This window comes from Pogoniulus pusillus, chromosome 3, assembly GCF_015220805.1.
Source record: "Pogoniulus pusillus isolate bPogPus1 chromosome 3, bPogPus1.pri, whole genome shotgun sequence".
NCBI lineage: Eukaryota > Metazoa > Chordata > Aves > Piciformes > Lybiidae > Pogoniulus > Pogoniulus pusillus.
Window position 1 is genome coordinate 14,721,631 of NC_087266.1, and position 23,227 is coordinate 14,744,857.

General features: G+C 37.9%; 1 protein-coding gene across 3 annotated transcripts in view; it reads left to right on the forward strand.

Moving 5' to 3' along the window:
• CEP126 (centrosomal protein 126) overlaps window positions 1–23,227 on the forward strand; it is a 45,967-nt gene that overhangs the window by 11,458 nt on the left and 11,282 nt on the right. For 2 of the 3 annotated variants that reach the window (XM_064170510.1, XM_064170513.1), the window contains exons 3-6: window positions 155–300; window positions 1,815–1,920; window positions 7,785–7,983; window positions 20,439–22,554. In XM_064170510.1, coding sequence (XP_064026580.1) covers window positions 155–300; window positions 1,815–1,920; window positions 7,785–7,983; window positions 20,439–22,554 — 2,567 coding nt within the window. Of the gene's footprint in view, window positions 1–154; window positions 301–1,814; window positions 1,921–7,784; window positions 7,984–20,438; window positions 22,555–23,227 lie in introns of those variants that run through there. The other variant, XM_064170519.1, reaches the window with a different exon arrangement.

A 23,227-nucleotide genomic window follows, 5' to 3' on the forward strand; every position in this document is an offset into this window, starting at 1 on the left:
CATAAAGATCCAGCTGTGCTGATGTTTATAGCATTTAATTTATGGAGCAGCAAGCTTTTGTACTAAAACTGCAAATTAATAAGCAAGTTACGAAAATTTTGGCAAATGTAATTGGAAAACATAGGGATCATCTTTTTTGCTTATTAAATAACAGAGCCTTTGAAGAAAGACGGAAGCAAGAAGAAGAAAAAGAACAAAAATTGAGAGAACAAATCCTGCATCAGAGGAAAACTAAACTTCAGGAAGCAACTGATAAATTCCAGCGTGCTCATCGGCCTTTTTCTCAGCACAGGCAAATAGGTTTGTAAATTAAAGTGTAACCATTATTCATTTACCATTATTAAGACAAACAGTAGTTAACTCAAATTAATTGAACTCATATTAGCAAAACTCGGAATAGAATCAGCCACATTGGAAGAGACCTCCAAGATCATTCAGACCAACCTATCCCCCTGCCCTATCCAGTCAACTAGACCATGGCACTAAGTGCCTCATCCAGGCTTTTCTTGAACACCCCCAGGGATGGTGACTCCACCACCTCCCTGGGCAGCCCATTCCAATGGCAAATCTCTGTCAAGAACTTCCTCCTAACATCCAGCCTATACTTCCCCCCGGCACAACTTGAGACTGTGTCCCCTTGTTCTATTGCTTCATAAGAAGCTCAGATCTGATAAATATGGCAAATTTGGGTAGAGGGAATTTATAAAAGAACTTTTTTTTTCTCTTAAAAGTTGTATTGTTAGAGATTATATTCTGGTCACAGTAAATACATCACCTCCTTGGAACATTGTAATTTCTTTAGTTATCCCCACTTTTTTTCACTGCAGTGTGCTTATCTTTCATAGTTGAATATGAAGTGTTATAAGTTATTAGGATAGTAAAATGATTCTACCATTTGAACCCTTGAGTATGAAATATTCAAGAATATGCATTTTGTTTATCAGTAAGTAAAAACAGTCCTAGCGTATGTTAATGTATTACATAACTTTAGCTGAATTAGTCAGCTTTTTAAGCTATTCTCTCTCTGCTGGGAAGTAACAATCACTTCAGCTCAGTTCCTGCTTTCTTGGAATCAGTGCAGATTGGCAGGACTTCCTAACAGGATCAGCCAAGTCTGATTTCCAGTCAACTTTCCAGTGTTGAAACTCTTAAGATATGGTATATTACTTAGGTATTCTCTAACAGATTTTCTCTCCCAACTGCAGTTTTGCCAGCTGTGAGGTAATGTCTCTGACTTCAAGATCAAATGTCAAATTAAAATAACAAAATAGAACAGTACTGGTCTAAGTCTTCTTCATAGTTTTACTGACAGCCCAGACTATGTAGCAATCACAATTTTTTTCTTGGTTTTCCTTTATAGCAATTCTGCCTCTGCCACTTTCTACTCTACTTTTACTTACTTCTTCCTATCCTACTTTTACATCTTGTGCCTGTCTGAACTCTTTCTGTTTCCAATTCAATTATTAAGTTACAGTTTGGCCTTTATAAAACATCTACAAGTCATAACTTTGGCTAAGTGAAAACAAAGTCAGCATTGGATTTTTTAACCTTGAACTTTTTCAACAGAGCTGTCTAAAAACATATAGCAAAACTGCTGAATTCATGTATTACTGTAAACATGTAAATAGGCTGAGAATTTTTTTTCAGAGGAACTAGAGAGCCTGCAGCATGTCTAATGAGACTAAAATGTACAGTTTATTCTAACTGTCTGGATTTAGGCTTTAAAACGTCAAGAAGTTAACCAAACTGTTTGTGGTAAAATATTCCATTTTTTAAAAATATTTTCCCATTGTGTTTTTCACTAATCTCTCTAGTCCAGCCAAAAGCAGCTTTTCAGTTGGAAGAAGCTATTGTGCAAATTAAAGGATCAGTTGTAACGCCAGGATTGTGCCTGCCCAACAAAACCAAAACCAACATCAGGTAAGCATTTCTGTTTATGCTGTGATCAAAGGAAGTAAATTGCTTAATATCTTCAATAAATAACAGAAAATTACTCTTTAAGAAACTGTAGGCCGTTTCTCACATGGTAAAGAAAGCATTTGCGAATTGTTCCAATGAAACATGAAACATCTTGAGTTGTTTGTGTCCATTTGGTAAAACAATAGAGGAGATGATGCAAACCTTTTCAGTGGAATTCTGGGAATTGTCAGGGCTAACCCACTCCACATTCAGTTGTAACTTGATTCAGACTGTCTTGGTTATCAAGCCAACTATGAATTATTTTGTCTAGAATATTTCTTATTCTCATCCATTTTTTTGCTTTTGACCTTCAAGGATAGTTTAGCTTGTATATTCATCGTATGATCTTATCTTCTTTCCAGCTGTCAACCCTCTAAATTTCTCATCCTCTAGATGTATCTTGAGCATCGTGGTAATAATTTTGCCTGCAATTTTGATTTGCATGACACACAATTTGAATCGCGCACTTCTCACACCACCCAAGGACTTTTTCTAACATATCTTCACTTATCACAGAATGTTTCTTCATGCATAGTTTATATATCTACTGTGTTTGATACTCCTTCCTGATTATCCCCTTCCTAATCTCTTCTTTCCTGAACAGTTGAGGGGGTTGGAGATTTTTGGTTTGGTTTCGTTTTGGTTTTGGTTGGTTGGTGATGCTTTTGTTACTATTATTGTGATTATTTTCTGCATGCTGTAAATTGTGCAGATGTTCAGAGTAGAGATAATTTCTCTCTAAAAGAGGTCTTCCTGCTTTTGAGCCTCAGAATATTCTTCACTGTGACATTAATATTCAGTTTGATGACATATCTGCTACTGATTAATACATGTTCATAGGCAATAATTGGGCAATTTCAAAAATATTTCATGCCTCTTAGAGCTAAATAGACTGTCTGACAGTCAACATGCCTGTAGTTCTGCAGCTACTGCAGTGGATTGACATAATAAAGGAGGATTTGAGCCATAAAAACAAGCCAAAAAAAAATCTGTCTGCTAAATATAAATTGAAATTATGGTGTGATGGTTTGGGCTCTTACCCGCCCCCCCACACTTTGTCTTAGCCCCAGCTAACTCAGACGGACCCTGGGAATATAGATGAAGCAATTTATTTACAGCTAGCAGAATTTACAAGCAGCTATTTACAATATATACAGTTATATACAATTATATACAGAAATATACAAAGGATAAACAATACAAAAGCACCACTCCCCTCCCAGAAACCTGAGTCCCCAGGAGGGGCTCTCAAACCACCCCAACACCTCCCCTGGCCCTCTCAACCTTACCCCAGTTCTCAGGAAGAAGAGAGGTGCGGCCAAGAGGTTAGCGAGCAAGGTTAGTAGGAGCAAGGTTAATGAGATGTGACTAGGTCTGAAGGCAAAGGCAGAAGAGAAAGACAAAATGGAGAAGAAGTCTTTCTTCTTCCCAGAGTTCTCAGCGTGACTGTGAGAGAAGGAGACACCATGTTTTCATTCCACTGCCTGTTATCAAGTTCTTCTACCAAAACATTCTAGCTTGCTTCTAACTAGCACATATGGCAAGAAAAATGCACTTTTCTGAACCCTGTTTCAGAGTTCCCAATACTTTGTCTCATTTCACTCATAAGCTTGCTTAAGGATGGGAGCTCAGTACAACTTCCCCTTGACTTTATCATTTGTTCTTTTATTTTTCATCTTTCTTCATCTGCTCCTTGTGTCTCAGGAGTTAATATTTTTGTCCCAGGACCTCTTCAAATCACTTACCATTCCTTACAGTATAACATTTCTGTGAATCCATATTTTACTTGTTTGATTTTTAAAATTCACTATTCTGTAAGAATGATAGTGTATTCTTTTCTTGATTTTCGTTTTTATAACCTGATTTCCTAAGGAAGTTAAATTGATACATTCATATTCTTTTACAGTTTGTGTTCCCCTAGTAACCAAATGTGAAAGACAGCTAAGAATCTCAAAGAAATTATATTTCTACAAGTTTGAAATTGGTAATTGGCCAAGGAATTATTCAAGCAAGTGACCTCAACATGAAAAAGGTCTAAAAGTTGAGTTCACATTCACCTCTTGGCAGGTCACAAGGCAGTTAGTACAGATAAGACAGCACACGAATATCTTGGGACCTGCTGCAGAAGGTTCTGTTTATTCCCCAGCTGCTAACTGGGGGGCTTGGGTAGGAGACCTATGGGCTGAGTGAAGGAGGACATTGAGAATATTACATTTATGGCAATAAGACAAAAATAAATAAGTTACTGCAGTACAGGCTTGTGTGTAGGGGCAAGATGACAAATTGATATGAAACATAGCTTCACTTATTTTAATGCAAACAACTTGTCTTCCTTCTTTGTGACAGAAAATACATTTTTGTCTGCTTCTCACACGAAGAGTCAACCTGACCATGTGCTGTATAGCCTATATTTTTGTGGTCTGCTGAAGGAAGATGTTAGTGCAAGGTTGTTCATTTTGATTTTGGTCTGAGAGACATAGTTTGTGTGGGTGGTAAAAGTGGGATATCTATGCTTTCAAACTTGGTTCCAAAAACTGTGCAAAATTCTCTTAGAAGCCAAATTAATTTCTGGCTAATCAGTGGGACAGCTAATAACTAACTCAAGTGAGATAGTATATCTTTGTATTTGTCTCTCTTCTTACTCTTGTATAAACACTCAAAAAAAATCTTCTACCATCTTAAGAAGATACTCTCCCTCAGAAACAGTGCATAGAATTCATCGGTATTCCCTTCTAAAGGAATAAACAAATGCTATTCAGTTTTCAAGACACATGGCTGCAGAGCCAAGTGAATATAGGTGAATTTTATAAGGTTCTGGAATTCTTTATGTATAAGAAGTTTGTAAAATATTCACTTAAGCAATGGAGGCATATTACCTGCTCTTGAAGAAAGTCAAAAAGAACTGAAGCACCTAATGAGCAAGAAACTGCATTCTGTGCCTGCAGGAGAGCTATGTTGCTTCTAGTAAAGTTTAGTTATTCAATGCTGAAGCAGAGATTTTGATCAGCTCATTAGCCAACAGGCACTGGGATGTGTGTAATGAGCTGCTTTTTTGTACGAGATGTATTTCCCTGTTTATGTTTTAGAAGAGTTTGATTAGCTTCAGTCGTGGAATAGACACTTAATTGTGACAAATAAAAACTGGTCTCTGAAAAAAGTTGCAAAGTAGAAACTTTTATAAATGTAAATCATCTTAGAGTCCAAATAGATGGGGAGAAAAATCCTCTGACATATTTTGGGGGAGCTAGGTGTATATCACTCTGGTCTGCAGTAATAAAGTTGTCAAAAAGTGGATAAGGACTAAATGTTTTTGGGTAGGAAGGTTATCTCCCATCCAAAAGAAAACAGATCTGTTTTCTGACTTGAATAAATAAATATGAGATGTTATTCTTCCTTTTTGCTATCAGCCACCTCATCAGAAATAATAAATTCCTTTGTTAGACTCTGCCAAATATGTATCTTTGGTTAGGTCAGTGCTATTAAGACAATCTTTTGGCAATACTGCATAAAATACTCTGAAAAGTACCAGTAAAATCAATGAGATTAAATTTTCCATTTGTCCTAAAATTGTGTTACAAATACAGAAGAGGTCTCTTTTGACACGAATGTACTAAAAGGGGACTGATTTTAACAGGGAATATTGTTTTAGATACAAATGAAACAGAAGATTACTTGGAAGAAGGAACTGTGTAAATTTAAGGTGAAAAAATATGCAGAGAAATTAAGGAAAGGGATTACTGAGTTTCTGTACATATATTAGATATATGGTGTCTATCTCCAGCTAGAAACTGCATGTTTCCTGATAATGCATCTCTGCTAGATAGCAGTAGAGAATGAGGTCTATGTTGAGTGACTGCACTGTGCCAATTTGCTCAGTAGCTGTGCCAGCTGTTAAGGAAAAAAGCTTTGTGTGGCATGATGTAGTCACATTTTCTTTTAAGTTCCTACACTATATATTGCGTGTGTATGAAAGGAACCGTCATCTTCACCATCATCTTCACTAAATATGAGGATGGCACAAAATTGGCATGGTAAATCACCTTGTCAAGCCAGATTTCAATTTAAATTCAGCAACAACAACAATTAAAAGGATGGTGCTGGTGAAAATGTGTGGAAATAAGATCTTTATTTTTAGTTGCATATAAACCAAGTTCACTTTTGCCACGAATGTACCAAGACATCTTCTCCCAGTCAGCAATATTTAGGGGAATGTGTTAGGGAACTCTGCACAAGAAATGCATCCTGGGAATCTTGGAAAGCATCTGTATATTGAATTGACAGTAAAGTTTGGTTTGTTACCTAAAATCCAGTGACTGCTGTAACAAAGTTCGGTTTCAAGTAATGGACCTGATCAACCTGGTAAAATAATATCTGGATCTCCCCTTTTGGGTAAAAGTGTGCCCATTTTGCAAATAGTGTCACTGAAGGTTTACAATGATAATCTGTTTCCAAGATCTATTCTCCTTCTACCACCATTTGTAATCATTGTGGAGTACCACAAATACTTGATCCTAAACCAGCAAGACATAAGCTTGGCTTTCTAATCAGTTGTAAGGGTTATGGTTCTACTGAACAGAAGTATGAACTCAAAATCTGGTTGTGGTCAGAGATTTCTGAAGTGCCACTTTGGATAAGACAGACTAATAGGCTGGATGTTAGGAAGAAGTTCTTCACAGAGAGAGTGATTTCCCACTGGAATGGGCTGCCCAGGGAGGTGGTGGAGTCACTGTCCCTGGGGGTCTTCAAGAAAAGACTGGATGAGGCACTTAGTGCCATGGTCTAGTTGATTGGATAGGGCAGGGTGATAGGTTGGACTGGATGATCTTGGAGGTCTCTTCCAACCTGGTTGATTCTATGATTCTATGATTTAGGGCCCTTGTATCAAGTTGAAGCCAAAAGACAGGATCAGTGTCCTTCACTAAACTGTTCCATCTAGACAGTCAAGAATCAGTTATACTTCTAGAAGACTAAAACTTCATTTAGCCATTGAGCTGGAGGGGTTTGGTGTGGGTTTGGCGGGTAGCTTTTTGTTTGTTTGTTACTTTTGGAGATTTGGGTTGATTCTTTTTAAGGCTTACTTATTAGTTAAGGCTGCTTGTTACTCTTTTTTTTTTTTTTTTTTTTTTTGTCCTTGGTATCTGCCTAGTTCTTGCTTCTTGTTTTCCAAAGCTTGATTCCTATTCCTAGTGGTCTTACCCAGCCTCATTATTCCCTGCCTTCTAGAAGTCTACAGTTCTGTAGTTTACCTTAAGGTGGGCTCACCCTAACCACAGCACACAGCTATGGTAGCTACTCCAAAGATTTGTTTTCTTTCAGATAGGAAGTACAAGTTCTTTAATGTGCCACATTGTGCATCATCAGTAGAGTTGGGCTCTCTAGATACTACAAAGCCTTCTTGATATTTGAAGTAAAGGAAGATCTGATGGCATCAGTATAGTTACCCTCTATATAAGCCAACCTTACGGAAAAAGAAGGGCATTTTTGTTATTTTTGTTCAGTTTATTCCTTTTTAAACCCTCCGTGTTCCATTTCTATAAATGACCAAACTGTTGGCTGGCATTTTCCAGATTAATTCAGCCTGAGGCGGTCACCCAGCAACCCAACCAGAAAAGTTTTACTGTTTATAAATAACAGAAGAGAAGATTTAAAATGGCAAATGTTGGAGAGTTTTAGATAGTACTAACGGCATCACCTGTAGTTATATAGTTTTCCTTTTCTTGTCAGCATTTATTGTTGATGTATACTTTTGGAAAGGAACATGTTTAAAAGTGTACAAGTAACACGTAGAAATAAGCCAAAGTAATAAGTTATTTGCTTGCATCAAGAACCACAGATGACACTTCATCCTCATCAGCATCTAGAAACAGTTCTTTGCATCAGAAGCAGATTTCAACAGTGGTTGGCTGGGATAAAACAATACAAGAGAGCTGTAGAACAAACATGGATAGTAACCAACTTATCTTCCAGAAAAATCTGAAAGAAATGCAACAACTCCTTGAAAAACAACATCTGAGCAACTTGGAGGTATGATATTTCCATGTGATTGATTAAATGATGCTTCTTAAATGCAATAGAAAGTTTCTACAATGTCATAAAGATGACAGGTCTTTACTGAGTGGACAGCACCTGAGGGCACACTGTACTATGCCTTACCAGTAGATTCTTATAGTGAAATTATGCATATTTTTCAGTAAGAAATCTGAGAGCTTTAAAAATGTTTGTAAGAGTATTTTCACAAATTCTTCAAAGATATCTGTCATGTTGTCTTTCTGTGAACATAAGATCTGTATCAGCAGACTTCTTGGCTCTGAAGTAGCTGTCACTGTAGTCTATCATGACAGCCTTGTGCTATGTCCAGACTTAAATTGTCAGCTTGCAATTTGCATGGAAGTTTCTGCTTAGCCAATTGCTACAGCTCCGTGCAAAATGCTATAGCAGTATAATTATGGTAGGGAATATCTTGGGGTGTTGTCGTTTGGGTTTTTTGCGGGGGAGATTTTTGTGGGGTTTTTTTGTTGTTGTTTTGGTTGGTTGGTTGGCTGGTTTGGTTGGTTTGGGTTTTGTGGGGTTTTGGTTTATTTGGTTGAAGTTTTTTTGTCCAATGTGTAGTCATCCCTTAGGGTTTGAGTTCAGGTCTTTTGACTTTTTGTTTTTTTGGTCATCTTTGAAACAGATGAAAGTGTTGCAGTAACAAACCTATTAACTTTCTACCTAAACCAATTTTTGGACCCAAAGTCAGTTTCAGAAGTCTCCTTAGAAACATAATAAAAATCAAGAACAGGGCACCAAAGTGATTTCTTATAATTGTGCTTTTAAACACGATCTTAGGTCTGTCAGTGTTGTCTTTGATTTTTTACATAAGTCTGGACTTAATATTTTACTTCTGTAATGTTTACTGTTACCTGGACTGATGATCTTGATTCTGTGTAGCAGTGTGTGGTAATGGCTAGAGGCATGGAATCCTTGGTGGCAGTAGAGCAGGGATGTGTATGAATAACATTTTGAAAGACCATATACAGTTCAGATATATTTAAAGTTCATGGATATTACTATATGCAGGCATGTTCATTCTGCTTTTGTACCTATTTTGTTCCGATGGCTATTCATGAGACTCTTGAGCAGCTGATGGCTAACAGGAAAACTGTCGTTCAACTGAAGTAAATTTCAGGAAAGCTGAGAACATAGAAAGTGTAGTTTGTACTTGGAAGGTTGTCAATTAGTGGTCACTCTTATTTCCAAGTGTAGAAGAAAGAATAGCAAGTGGCAATTTATAGAAGTGAGCTAATAAAATGGAATTCTAGATAACCACTTTCAAACAAAATTCAAAAAGGTATGTTTCATTGGTATAGTGTTTGCAAATCCCTTTCTCAATGATGATCCTGAATTTGGCCTTAGCTGCATAACAATTAGGGAAAAAAATAGCAATCAATGATTTTTGGCTTATACTTAGAAAAAAATGCAATTAGCTTACAATTAGGAAAAAATAATTTAATCTCTTTGAGTAAAACATATAAAAATATTCTTCTTAGTATATTATAAGACAACTGCATTGTAGAGTATTTTATCAAACAAAATTATCACATTCTAGTTGAATTCTATCTGGAAAATATGCATGATTTTCTACTTGTAATTTTTTCTAAATGTTAGCATCAGCTTTGGACACTGCACATAATAAAGGAATTTGTGCTAACACATTAAAATCACTTTGAAAAAAATTTGGTCCTGTAAAAAAAATTGCCTTTTTTTTCCCAGAATATATTTTTCTGCTACCACTAGGTGTTGCTCATCTTCTTCCATCTGATAAATAGTTTCTAACTGGGAATACTTACACTTTTAACATTTGGACTTCCTTTCTTGAAAAATAGTCGAGAAAGCTCTTGTCATTGTTCTAAGGCTTGGGTTTTGAAATCTAATACTTGGATTGTGCTGGTGTGCATGTGCATTATGGCTTCCTGTGATTTTAAATGGCATTTATAATACTCTTACTAATAAAATTTGCAGTTTGTAGTTATTTATAATACTCTTACTGACATGAATAGGCTTCAGTAGTCTTGTTACTATCTGTTATCCCAGGTAATTTCAACAGTGCTTGCCTTTCTGAAACTAGTGTCAAAGTATTTTGCTGTGCACATGCTTTGCAGTCTAACCATCCATTGAGATCCTCTGACCTCTCTTTTTTTTCCTGTTTTTTCAGGCTGAGCAGGATTAGAAAGATTCCTAAAATTCTTTTCTTTCCTACAGGGTGATAAAGTTCTATGTAGACTCTTGCTAGTAGTCTTGGTGTGTTCCCTACTTTCCATCCCTGACAATGTGTATAGTTAGAGCAGTAGGTCAAGCTTTTAGTGATCCTTCTACCATTCTCCAAAACTATATTGGTTAAAATACTAGGAGCAGTAGTTTTAATCTTGTGCAACAGTTACATCTGAGCCACCACATTGGATTATTATTTGGTATATGTCCATAAATATGTTCCCTTTTGAAGAAATTAATGTTATTATTGTTAACTTCATTCCCAATCAAAGGCTTTGTTCTTTCCTGGTTTTGTTGCAGGAATAAATGAAATGTTTAAGGTTCAGTTAAAGCTGCATTCAGTTTTTCACCAAGTGCTTATTATTTTTTCCAGCTCTCTACATTGAAATTTTCCATTTCCACCACCTGCCTTGAGGTCAATAATTTATAGAATTTCCATTAAAATGTCAGAAGTGTTGCAAAGAGTAGTATTATTTAGGGTTTTTTGTCATCTTCTTTTCACTCCCTCTTTAATTTGATGGCCACACCAAAGTGTTTTGTTTGGTACAGAAAAATACATTATGCTTGAATTAAATGGTTTCATTGCTGTAACATTTTACCTCTGTTTGTTCACTTTTTAAACAAAATACTTGCAAGTAAGAGCTAATGCACAGGCAAAACAGGTATAGATTACCTATGGAGACTTGTGTTGGAGGGGTTTCTCTTATTCCTCTTCTGTTAGGGGGAGGTGAGAAATTAATTTGAGGCGGTATTAATTTTTTATAAAATCATTTATTAAAATTAATATTTACAAATTTGTACCACCCCCAACCACTATGTAATTTAGGTTCATTGTGCAAGATTATGAAAACAGTTTGGGATATATTCACAGGGATTTGATTATTAAATGGAAATATCAAATTATCAACAACTATAGACAGAGAGAAAGATTCCCTTAGGCTTAATGCCTCTTAACAACTATACTGTTTGCCCAGCAAGGGCTGAAACTGTGTGTGCTCTTGAGACAGAGGTAACTTATATTACAAAGGAATTAAAGCTTGCTTAAATGTGTTGCTCTTAAGTATTAATTATTAATCACCCTCCCGGAATTGTGTCACAGTGTGTGCCCAGTATTCAGGTTTTAGTGAGGCTGGAATCTGTCCCAGCTTGCAGGTGAATGATAAGTGTTCCCAGTCTCTGGGGTAAACAGGATTTCTCTAACCTTCTCTCCTGGTGTGGTCTCTGCCTCAATGCTGCTGCTTCTGGATGCCGTGTGTGTCCAGGGATGATCAGCTGGCAGGATTTCCAGGTGCAGGAGGAGGATTTGTCCGTCTACCTTCTGACACGGTCGTCTCACAGCTAGCAGGCTGTGTTTGTAGGTTAGCAGACAGTCTGAAAGATCTGCTGAGCTGCAGGGAGACTTGAGCTCCATAGATAAATGCAAGCCAGCAAGCCAGTATGTACGGCTGCTCTAGGCTTAGGCAGGGGGCTCTCGGCTGCCCATATATGTATGAAATGCAGACATGCATGTGCTCTGCTTCTCAAAGGGTTCACAGACATCTTAACTGCACCTTGAGATCAATGCAAGAGGACTGAGCCTCAGTAATGTTTGCAAGAGAGTAAGGGCCTGACTCAGTATCTAGGCCATGCAAGCAGGTCTGGGCAGCAGGGTGCTGCTATGTGGATCAGGGACCTGAGCTTGAAACTCTGAATGCTCTGAACGCTCTGGACGCTCTGAACGCTCTGGACACTCTGAACATGTGGTGCTCCTTTGCACCTCTCTTTATAGACTCTGAGCTAAGATTCGTGGCTCATTTGGCCATCTAAAGTGACCAATCAGGTTGGCAGTAAGCCAAACCTTACCTTAATAGGCAGTAGCTGTTTGCCTGGACCCTCCCAATTAGGGGATCACCTGGGCGGACCCCAGGGGTACACGGACTGGGTGAGTGTGTTACACAACCTGTTTACTGCCATGGGCGAGGCAGAAAAACATGTCCAGGCATGTAGAGGCATAGAGAAGCCTCAGTTTTGGGGCTGCTGCCCCTCCACCACAAGACTGTATTTTTATCTTCCCTCTTTTATATGGCTATAATTAGGTTATTCAAGTGGTATCTGTGAAATCAAAATTTAAATCCTTTTCTGCTTGATTTGAAGCAGGAATTTTACCTTGGCACTCCTTTTTTTCCAAGTGTATTTTGCATGCATTGAAATAAAGTGATATCCATGAGTGAGCTGACCTGTATGACTGTTAGCTGTTTGTCTCGCTATACTTTTGAGGTTGGACTGTGTCTCTGAAATGAAGATGTTTCAGGTAACTGATGAGAAAAAATGAATTAATTTTCAAGTGTGTTTGTAGTACGACTGGAATTAGTTACACAAGAGTTGCTTCTTCAGGGAGTATTGTATCAGCCAAACTCCTCAGAGGCATAGACAATACCAGCATGGAAAAAAAGGAGGGCCTATGTACAGCCTCTCCTAAGTGTCAGGAACTTGTAGAATGCTCATGGCTAGCTAGACTCTTAAAGGGAAGGTTAGGTTCAAATGTAATTGGAACTGAAGTCAGACTTGATTTTGAAAAGACTATTCAAAAATCTTGAAAAACCTTTTATGGTCACCTTAAATCTAGAAACTTTGGACTTTTTTTAACTTATAACTGCAAATGTTTTAATTTATGTTGATCAATTAAATTTTATGACTCAAATGATTTCCCTACTTATTTTCCTTTTGGCAAGATCAGAAGGGCTCCGTTTTTATTGGCTTTCAACCAATTTTGAAACACATAGCTATTTTCCACTTTATTTCATGAATCCAAAATTCACATTGCTTACAAAGGATAATTGAAATGTATCTCCAGGCTGAATTATTTTACCCAGATACTCAAACTTGTTTGGATTGTGCATTCTGCAATAATAGGGATTTTTTTTTTTACATAGAATAGTGATTTATTCCAAACCTATGCTGTAAAAAATGACATTACAATCTTCATATTTGACAACTTCAATGTCAGTCATTTGAAGATCATCTTCCTGATGAATGTGGGGAAGGCTGTGGATGTAGCCTACCTGGACTTCAGCAAAGCCTTTGACACTGTCTGCCACAAGAAGCTCCTAGCCAAGCTGGCAGCTCATGGTTTGGACAGATTCACTCTGTGCTGGATGGCAGAGCCCAGAGAGTGGCGGTGAATGGACCCACATCCAGTTGGCAGACAGTCACTAGTGGTGTTCCCCAAGGATCAGTGCTGGGCCCAGTCCTGTTCAATATCTTTATTGATGGTCTGGACCAGGGGATTGAGTCCAGCATCAGTAAGTTTGCAGATGACACCAAGCTGGGAGCAGGTGTTGATCTGTTGGAGGGTAGGAGAGCCCTGCAGAGGGACCTGGACAGGCTGGATAGGTGGGCAGAGGCCAATGGGATGAGATTGAACAAGGCCAAGTGCAGGGTTCTGCACTTTGGCCACAACAACCCCAAGCAGCACTACAGGCTGGGGGCTGAGTGGCTGGAAAGCAGCCAGGAGGAAAGGGACCTCGGGGTACTGATAGATAGTAGGCTGAAGATGAGCCAGCAGTGTGCCCAGGTGGCCAAGAGAGCCAATGGCATCCTGACCTGCATCAGGAACCATGTGGCCAGTAGGATGAGGGAGGATATTCTTCCCCTGCACTCAGCACTGGTCAGGCCACACCTTGAGTTGTGTGTCCAGTTCTGGGCCCCTCAATTCAAGAGAGATGTTGAGGTGCTGGAACATGTCCAGAGAAGGGCAACAAAGCTGGTGAGGGGCCTGGAACACAAACCCTATGAGGAGAGGCTGAGGGAGCTGGGGTTGTTTAGCCTAGAGAAGAGGAGGCTCAGGGGTGACCTCATTGCTGTCTACAACTACCTGAAGGGACATTGTAGCCAGGTGGGGTTTGGCCTCTTCTCCCAGGCAACCAGCAACAGAACAAGGGGACACAGTCTCAAGTTGTGCTAGGGAAAGTATAGGCTGGATGTTAGGAGGAAGTTCTTGCCAGAGAGAGTGATTGGCATTGGAATGGACTGCCCAGGGAGGTGGTGGAGTCACCGTCCCTGGAGGTGTTCAAGAAAAGACTGGATGAGGCACTTAGTGCCATGGTCTAGTTGACTGGCTAGGGCTGGGTGCTAGGTTGGACTGGATGATCTTGGAGGTCTTTTCCAACCTGGTCGATCCTATGATTCTGTGATTCCCTCCTTCAAAGCCCTGTTGGAATTGGTGATGATGTAGGATTGAAGCCAAAATAGCATTTTTGGAACAAAAGGGTTTGTTTCACAGGGACATTGAGAACTGTCATCTAATACATACCTGCTTCTCCTTTACAAGCACACACTTCTTTCAGAATTGCCATACATATTTGCATTATTCCATTTTTGGTTTTACATTCATACACATATATCAAAATATGTGTATGTAGCTATGAAATACTCATATATAGCTATGCAGTTACTTATTTCTGCTACCATACTTGATAGCTATTTTTGAAGTGATTTGGTTTACTGCAACATTAAAATATTCATAAATGTAGCTAAAGGAGAGGAACAGTGTCAAAAATAGCAGTATCTGATCTTTAGTTTGCTGCAGCTATGGTAATAATGAAACGTTTTCTTGTAGGAAGAGAGTGGTAGATTAAGAAATTTCTGTGTACTGGTCTGCCACAATGTTATGTTATGTTATATTATATTATTATTGTCAGAGATAATAGAAATTAATGTCTCAGGAGGATGTTGGGAAAATCCATTGGCTTCTCATCAAGATTGAAGTATCACTGTCCAGTGTAATTCCACCCCTCTGAAGATAGCATAGCTGTATTTTGTGGGGTTTTGTTGTTTGGGTTTTTTAAAAGACATAAACCTTTTGTAAAGTGGAAAGAGTTAGCCTTTTTTTTTTTTTTTTACTCTAGTAGGCTCATTGTGGCCTACACACACAGAAGCCTAATTAATTCTTCCAGTATGTTTTTAAAATATGATTATTGATCCACAGCAGCACTGCTATGGTATTTAGAACCTTGATCTTTGCTGTGCAGTTTATGTCATATGCTGTTATATCTCCTTAAGGAAATATGGCTCACAAACTGGGAAATGAAGCATTAAACCAAGCACTCAGAATTCAGAGGACAAGCATAAGCAGAGAGTAACTCAGACCCAGGAGACTGAAAGATCTTGTAACAAAGAAATAATTATTTCATCTGAGGGAGTGGCATAGGAAGTTTCATTTAAACCTGAGGAGGAAATTTTTAACTGTGAGGATGACAGGACACTGGAACAGGCTGCCCAGGGAAGCTGTGGAGTGTCCCTCTCTGGAGAGGAAGCCTCCCGCCTGGCCACATTCCTGCGTGATCTGGTATAGGTGATCCCGTTCTGGCAGGGAGGTTGGACTGGATGATCTTTTGAGGTCCCTTCCAACGCCTAACATTCTCTGATTGTATGATTCTAAGAAAAAGGAAAAATAATCAGCTTTTAAATTCAGGAGGCTGTTTAGGGAAGAGTAGATTGTGAAATGTTGTATGTGTTCTTACAAATCATATTTGCAAAGTTCTTAAGAGGAATGTCTGTCTTGAGAAATATCTGATTGAAAATACTGCATTTGTAAAATAAGTAACATCTAACAGTGTCTTATTTCAAGACAAATGATTATATTAATGAAGCATACAGTGAATGTTGGCAATGATACAAAACTCATTAAATAATTTTATTTCTAGAGAGGTATAAATACATGGATGGGAAAATGTTCTTAGGTATGTGGTTCAACTTCTAGGTTGCCCTGTGTGGAGTTGGGCTTTGGGGTCAATGATCCTTATGGATTCCCTTTCAACTCAGGACTTTCTGTGATTCTAAAATTATTTCTCTGTGTGACCTTTAAGATTTCCTAATATAAATTCACCTTCTGCCTTGCTTGCTGCTATGCAGTGTACAAGTTAGAGTAGAAAGAGATTAAAGCTTGCCCCATCTGTGGAGTGTATTTACATTACTAAAATTAAAGCACAAGGCTTTTTATAGACCATAAAAACATATACTAATTTTTTAGCAAGTCAGAGAGATCTGGTAACATAGTTCCTCAGCTGAACTAGAGATTACTTAAAAATTATATTGACACACTATATGGTTGTGGGTCTTTTAGGAGATGTGTAGTGGTCAAGCTGTATTCTTTTTTTTTTCTGATGCCACAGCTCCAGTTCATTCAAATCTGCCAGCCCAAGTGCTTTGCCGCCTTAGTGTGTTTGTGAGTAAGAATAAAGCAGGAAGATAGATTCTGAGTTTTCTAGAAGATGAAGAAATACTTTCCTCCATCACTGATTCTTCATTTCTTGTCCCATAAATCAGACTTCCTTTGAAAGCTTTTTTGAAAAGATCATTTCAGGGCTTTGAGTTTCATCATTAAGACCTCAACTGCCAGCAAGCCAGAGGAATACTTCTTTGTTCTAAAGTGGCAAGAAAAAGTCCAAGAATTGTTTTCCTTCCATTTCTGTCTTTAAAGTATTGTCTAGAAATAATCTGCAAAATGGTTTTTAAAACATCAGTTCTCCTTCAACTTGCAAATTCCAAAGAAGTGAAAATGGGTAAGTTTAACCTGATCTCCATTCTCCTTTTTTGGAATAACCAGCACGACACACAAAGCACTTCTGTAAACAAACTGGTTTAAATTATCCAAAATAGCAAGTAGTGTGAGAGGTGAGGGGCCTGGGTTTTCAAAGTAGGTAGCATTTTTCTAGCACTTCAGAAGAGCATTGCTGTTCACCTCTTGCAATTGTAAGCAGTCAGCACTTCTTTGGTAGAAAATGTCAAATATACATATATAGCAGCTCTTTAGTGTAATAGCATTCAGACAGGGTCCTTTGGCAGAAAATTCACTTGTCGGGATCTCTTACACTTATTTGTTGCAATGTTGTTCATTAGGTGACCTTGTGAAAGATTTCTTAGGCTCATATTTTCTCTTTATCATAGTGCTTTACTGAAATGAAACAGCTTGGCACAGCTGTTCTAAGTCTTAAGACATACAAGTGACATCTTTAACTCCTCCTTTTTTTTAATTCCCACAATAGTAGACTGGGATTATGTTTAATGCATTAGGACACCATATAATGCAGGCAACAGGGAATACAATGTATTGTACTTATGTAACAGAGACAATATACAAGTACAGAAAATAAAAATATAGTTCACTCTATAAAGATTTTTTGTACCTTTATCATCCTATAATATTCTCACAGATCTAACCAAATCAAATCATGGCGGTTTCCAGGTTTGTTTCCCTGCAGCTTTTGACCACTAAAATAGAATAATTGTTGGCTGCTCTTTAGGTCTGCAGAAGTAGTTCTAGGTATTTTTATAAGAAAATATGACATTCAATTTCATTACAGGGCAGGCTTGAAAGGGAAATAAAATATTTCAATATTTTCATGAAAATGATAAGCATCTTTGATGTGTGAAATGATGAAGTTGTATGGTGCCACAAAATAAATGAACTAAATATGCATGAACGAAGTAGAAGTGAGTATATGAGGACTCCTTTAATCTTTAGTTATTAACTTATTTTTGGCAGTTGACTGAACTGAGGTTTTGTGTTCCCAGGAGGTTTTGTTTTACAAGGGCAGTAAAACCTCTGGAGCACAAATGGAGAAAAAATTTTTGATCTTAATTTTTGAAAGTCGCAACTTTTCTTGCATCCTCCAGATTTATGAGATTAAGCTAATCTGCTATCAAAGAAGGTTTTTTGAAATCAATGCTGACAAATTTTTTCCTCAGTTCAACTTAGTCATTTTAGAAACACATTTAGCTGTACAGATGTGGTTTCCATATTTGACAAGAAGTAAGCCTGACATCTATAATTTCTTTTTATTGGTTTTGTTTTTTTTCCCATCTGGAAATGCTAAAATTAGTTCTTTAATTTGGCCTGATACAAAAACTCTAAACAAGTGCCTTTTCCTCATTTGGTGAAGTTCATCTAGAGGTTAACAATATAATTTATCCAAACATAAAGGTTAATAAATAACTAACAAAGCATATTTATTATTTTCTATGAGAAAGATACAGGTTTGCATAACTTCAGTTTGAAAACATTCCCTAAAGGGGTCTTTCTCTACACTTGATTCTTTTTTCTTCTGTTTAGTTTCTTTATCTCCAGTCATGACTATAGTGGAAGATTGTAGCAAACTCTGAACATTTAGTGCAAGATAAGATTTAAATCAGTCATGAAAGGTCTTTCAGGACACACTAATGTTTTTTATTCTACAGTTTACAATATTTGTACAGCTATAAACTATGTAATATTGCAACAATTTTATTAGATTTTTTTAAAGGCTTACTACAAAAATATCTTCTTATTCATGAATTATTTTTTTACCTTATTTGGCAAGTTTTCAAAATTTTAGTTCTATTGTAATCTCCAGCAGAGATTTTTGCAAAGTTCAGTTTCCAAAAGAGGTTAATGACACGAGTTGTAGAATTGGTAAAACCGTGAGACAGGCATCAGATACGTATCCAGACTTGATACTACTTGTTGCACAAAAAGAAGACCTAGAGCATCTCCATCTCAAAAAAACACCCAGAAAGAGCAAGGAAGATCCTACCCATCCCATCATGCAGCACTTGTATTTAGTGAATGAATTAGGTATGTGAAGAGTTCTGATATTGGATGCAATACAAGAAGTAGGTAGATTATGCAGCAGGGCGTGGTAGGAAGAAATGCAGCCTTAAGGTTGCAAGCCTTTGGGCTCATCCATAAGGCAGAGGTCAGAATAATCCACCTCTGAGGTGTACCCTTAATTCTGAGTACTGGCTGATGAACAGCACAATGTTTCTGTGACTTAGCTGCATCACAACTGCCAGCTGATCAAAATTTGTAGAAGTTCTTCTTTTCTCTTAAACCCACAAAGAATGGATCTTAAAAAGGCATATTTTCTCTTTTGGTGCTTGAAAGGAGTGGCCATGATGAAGAGCAGTTTCTTAGGTCTGTAATGTTCCAGGCATTGTGAAAACCACAGCATGATGGAATGGGCTGCCCAGGGAGGTGGTGGAGTCGCCGTCCCTGGGGCACTTCAGGGCAGGGTTGGACGTGGCACTTGGTGCCATGGTCTAGCCTTGAGCTCTGTGGTGGAGGGTTGGACTTGATGATCTGTGAGGTCTCTTCCAACCCTGATGATACTGTGTGATACTGTGATACCAGAGGAAATATAATCATTTGCGTGGCTTAATAGGTTTTGCTCCCTGAAACATTTTCCACTTAGTATCACTAATAAAATAAATTGTTGCATAATATTGCATAGTTAATGCAGATTCTTTTACTTTTCCATGCTATTTTTTTCCAACATACAGTTTAAAATCACTTCACTGCTGCAAGTCAACTCCCACAAGAGAAAGTGTACAAGGTTGTGAAAGTAGTTGATTAGCTTCTTTCCCTCTATGTCCATGTTCCTTTTGAAATCTTGTACTTTAAAAAGTATGTATTTTCAATCATGGCAGCATCTCAGTGTTTGGATGGAGAAGTGGCAGTGAAGGAAATACCTGCACAGTAGATACATAAGGTTGCCCACTGGTGATTCCGATGGTACCTGTTCCTCTTATGCGTCTTACTACATTAAAGTATGACAAAAGAGGTCAAAAGAGTGGATGGGACTCTTGTGTGCCTTTAGATTTATCCTACCCTTAGAGATCAGATGATTCTTCCTTCTTTCTGAAAGATGAGGAGGTTTCTGTAGGGGAAGGTGTTAATCACTGTGATTATGATATCTGAGAGATGCTTTCTGTATTTGCCATGACAAGACTTACATCCTCATCACTTGGGGCACTTAGTATGCAAATAGACATATTACTCAGTTTAGTAATATAGAAAAATTCCAGTGTTATATTGGGGCAGATCCATGATCAGGTCTTCATTTTCATGGATTTTCTTTCATTTTCTAAACTTACATACATGTTAGAGTACAAAACCCATCCTGTGTCATAGGATAATTCAGAAACAGTAGCATTGCTTAGAAAAATCCTGTTCCTTGTTTTGATATTGTTGAATTTATATAAAACTTAGGATGGAGTTTTTTTGAACCTCCTTCCTCTGGACTTTATATCCAAATAAATCTTAACTTGATGGAAACACTCATGATGCTATGAACTCAAGCTGTAAAAGCACCAGGCTTAATATTGGTTGTATTTTAGCCTAAGCTTCCATTATGGAAAAGATACTATCAGGAAAGAAAAAAGCCCAACAACTCTGATAAATAAAACAGTGTGGTTTTATGTCTTTATTTCAGAATTTTCATCAAGAAGTTGAGAAAACAGATGATTCAGAAAGCCTGTCAAGCCTTGACAGTCTTGAGGCTGGAGAACTAAATGGAAATTACACAACACAGAATGAATCATCTTTGACTACACAGTGTGACTGTGCCCTGTACAATCCAGAAAAATCACAGCCCAGCAATAATAGTTTTTTAAATACAGCTCAAAGCACTCCTTTTAAAAATGTGCATCTAAATAATTGTCTGAGAAATACAGATTCACAACACTACCACAATTTACCTGTTCATGATCTTTTTGCTAAACACAATGTTCTAACTGCTGCTGAACATGTAAATGATTCAGAAGAGGAATCCTCTTCTTCTCACAGCTCTGGAGGAAAACCTGCAGAGTTCTCTACCTCTGGTAAGCAAGAAAGCTCTGGAAGTAATGCATTTAGTTTTCAGCAAAATATAAAAGAAGATAGAAACAAGTCACCTTCTGGGTCATCTAGCACATTAGCCACTGATCTTCCTGCTTTGAATCCTAACAAAGCCTGGGCCAACCCTGATTCTATTCCAGGAGGAAGAGTTCAGGATCTGATGCGAGAAGAGAATTTGAAAGTGACCCCACAAAAAAGAACTGTATCTGTGCAAACCTCCAGTCAACCTATTGCAACATCTACAATCTTATTTCCTAATCAGAGATGTTCCACTGGCATTCCCAGCACAGCTGGTACATTACCAAAGGACAAAAACATCAGTACAGAGTCTATTAAAAATACCTCAGGGAAAATGGCCAAAACAAAGGAAGAAAATATTAAATGTATTGATGACACTAACCCAGTATCATCTTTATTTCAGTGCATACCAAATGCCTCAGTTCTCTGTGATGTTAAGCAACAGAATAACAATGAGAAAGAAAAGAGAAATATGGTTGAAACTGTGTCACTGGTGTCTGATACAGAATTCCATTCTGGCACTCCCACACAGCATAAAGCCCTGAACAACAATATTCTTGGGGGAAAAAGAGCAAAGTTATTCAGAAGTATCTTAAAGAATGATTCTAAATATGAACCCACTGCTTTCAAAGCCGTTACCATGAACCATGGAATCAGTTTTGGAACTCAACCAAAGTCTTCTATCAGAGACAGTTTAGAACTGGCAAAAAGAAAAAAGAAAAGTGCAGAAAATGAAAAATACAGTAGAAAGCTAACATGGTGTGATCAGGTTAGCCAGATAATAATAGAAAATAATGACAAATGTTATGAAAAAAACACCAGTGAAATATCCTGTACACAGCTGCAATATGTTCAAACTTCAAATAATGCTCCTAAGACTAATTTAAGTATTGTTGCTCAACCTCCAAACCAGGAAAACTTTCTTATATCAAAACCAAATGTTAATACTGAAGAATCAAATGAAGAATTCACGTCTCTGAGTATGTTTATGTCCACTGGAGCCTCTTCTACTAAAAAAACTTGGATAGTATCCAAAGATGAGGAGAGCAGTCCCCTAATATGTAGTGATTATTGTAAAATTAATGAGAGTAATCAGCTCAAAAACAAGGTAAAAATAAGCAGAAGAACAACAGCCATAAGAGCCCAGTCAAGTTTTATACCTGTTAAGAGAAGAGGCACTATAATCAAACCACAGTCAGCCACTGAAGCCAATAGAACTCATAGAGCTCCAGGGAAATTGCTGGCACCTCACCCACCATCTGCACCTCTGCCAGGACGAAGAAGTGGCGAAAATGCAGCTAGCCCTGGGTGTCAGACACTACTGCATCCAAGTCTTCAAGTTAGCACTACAAGCAGGAATGATTTAAATGAAAGGCACATTGTCTTAGCAGATCATGCTTTAAATAGAAAGGGTACAGAAAGCAGTGAGGGTATTCCTTGTCCTTCTGACTTGGGCACTGTGATACCTACCCCTGGCTGCAGCAGGGCCAAATACGAACCTTGGGCAAAGCATACTTGTTTTGTAAATACTGTCCAGACAACTGCCTGTCAAGATCGCTCAGTAACCTGCACCGAAAGAAGACCTGTTAATGCAGGAAATGGATTACATCTCCATCACATCCCAGCAGCTGGAGAAACAAGTACCTCCTGGCAAGGAGTGCATAATGCCCGAGCTCCAAAAGTCTATGCTACTGGTAAGAGTCATGTTTCTGCATTTGGGCTGGGGAGGTGTTCAAAGAAAAGTCTTTTTCAGTTACATCACTAATTTGTTTTCAGTTTAAACATCCAGCCTTTCATCCTTTCACACAATACAGCCAGTTTTAACAAGTTTTCACCATTTGTCACTGTCATTTCTATTCTAGTGCTGCCCAGAGGCCTCTCAAACATCAATCCCTATTTTTAATAGCTCTCTACCACAGTAAATGAAAAGGAAGTATTTTCCCTGAGATTATTTTCCTGACTAATGAGCAGATGTGACAGGTGGTCTAAATAATGATACAGGGGGAAGGGACTATATAAGCATATTTTACAAGGTTACTGGGAGTCATAGCCTGTTGTCCAACAGTCACTGCCACCCAAAAGTGAAAGAAATGTAGATAGATCTACCAAATATTTTTAATGCTGACACTGTAGATGCCTATAATTATTAAGTTTTTGTCTCCATAACACAGTAAATGCTAAAAAAAAAATAAATCTATGTTAAAAAATGAAGAGCATCTACTGTGCTGCAAAATGTGTCTGGTTTATAAAGGATTTTAAGATCTTTCAGGAGCAATCTTGCATTTTATTAAAAATCAGCCTTGGGAACAACATGATGTGAAGTTTGACTGGTGAGATGGAGGACAGATGCATAAGAAACATTAGGAG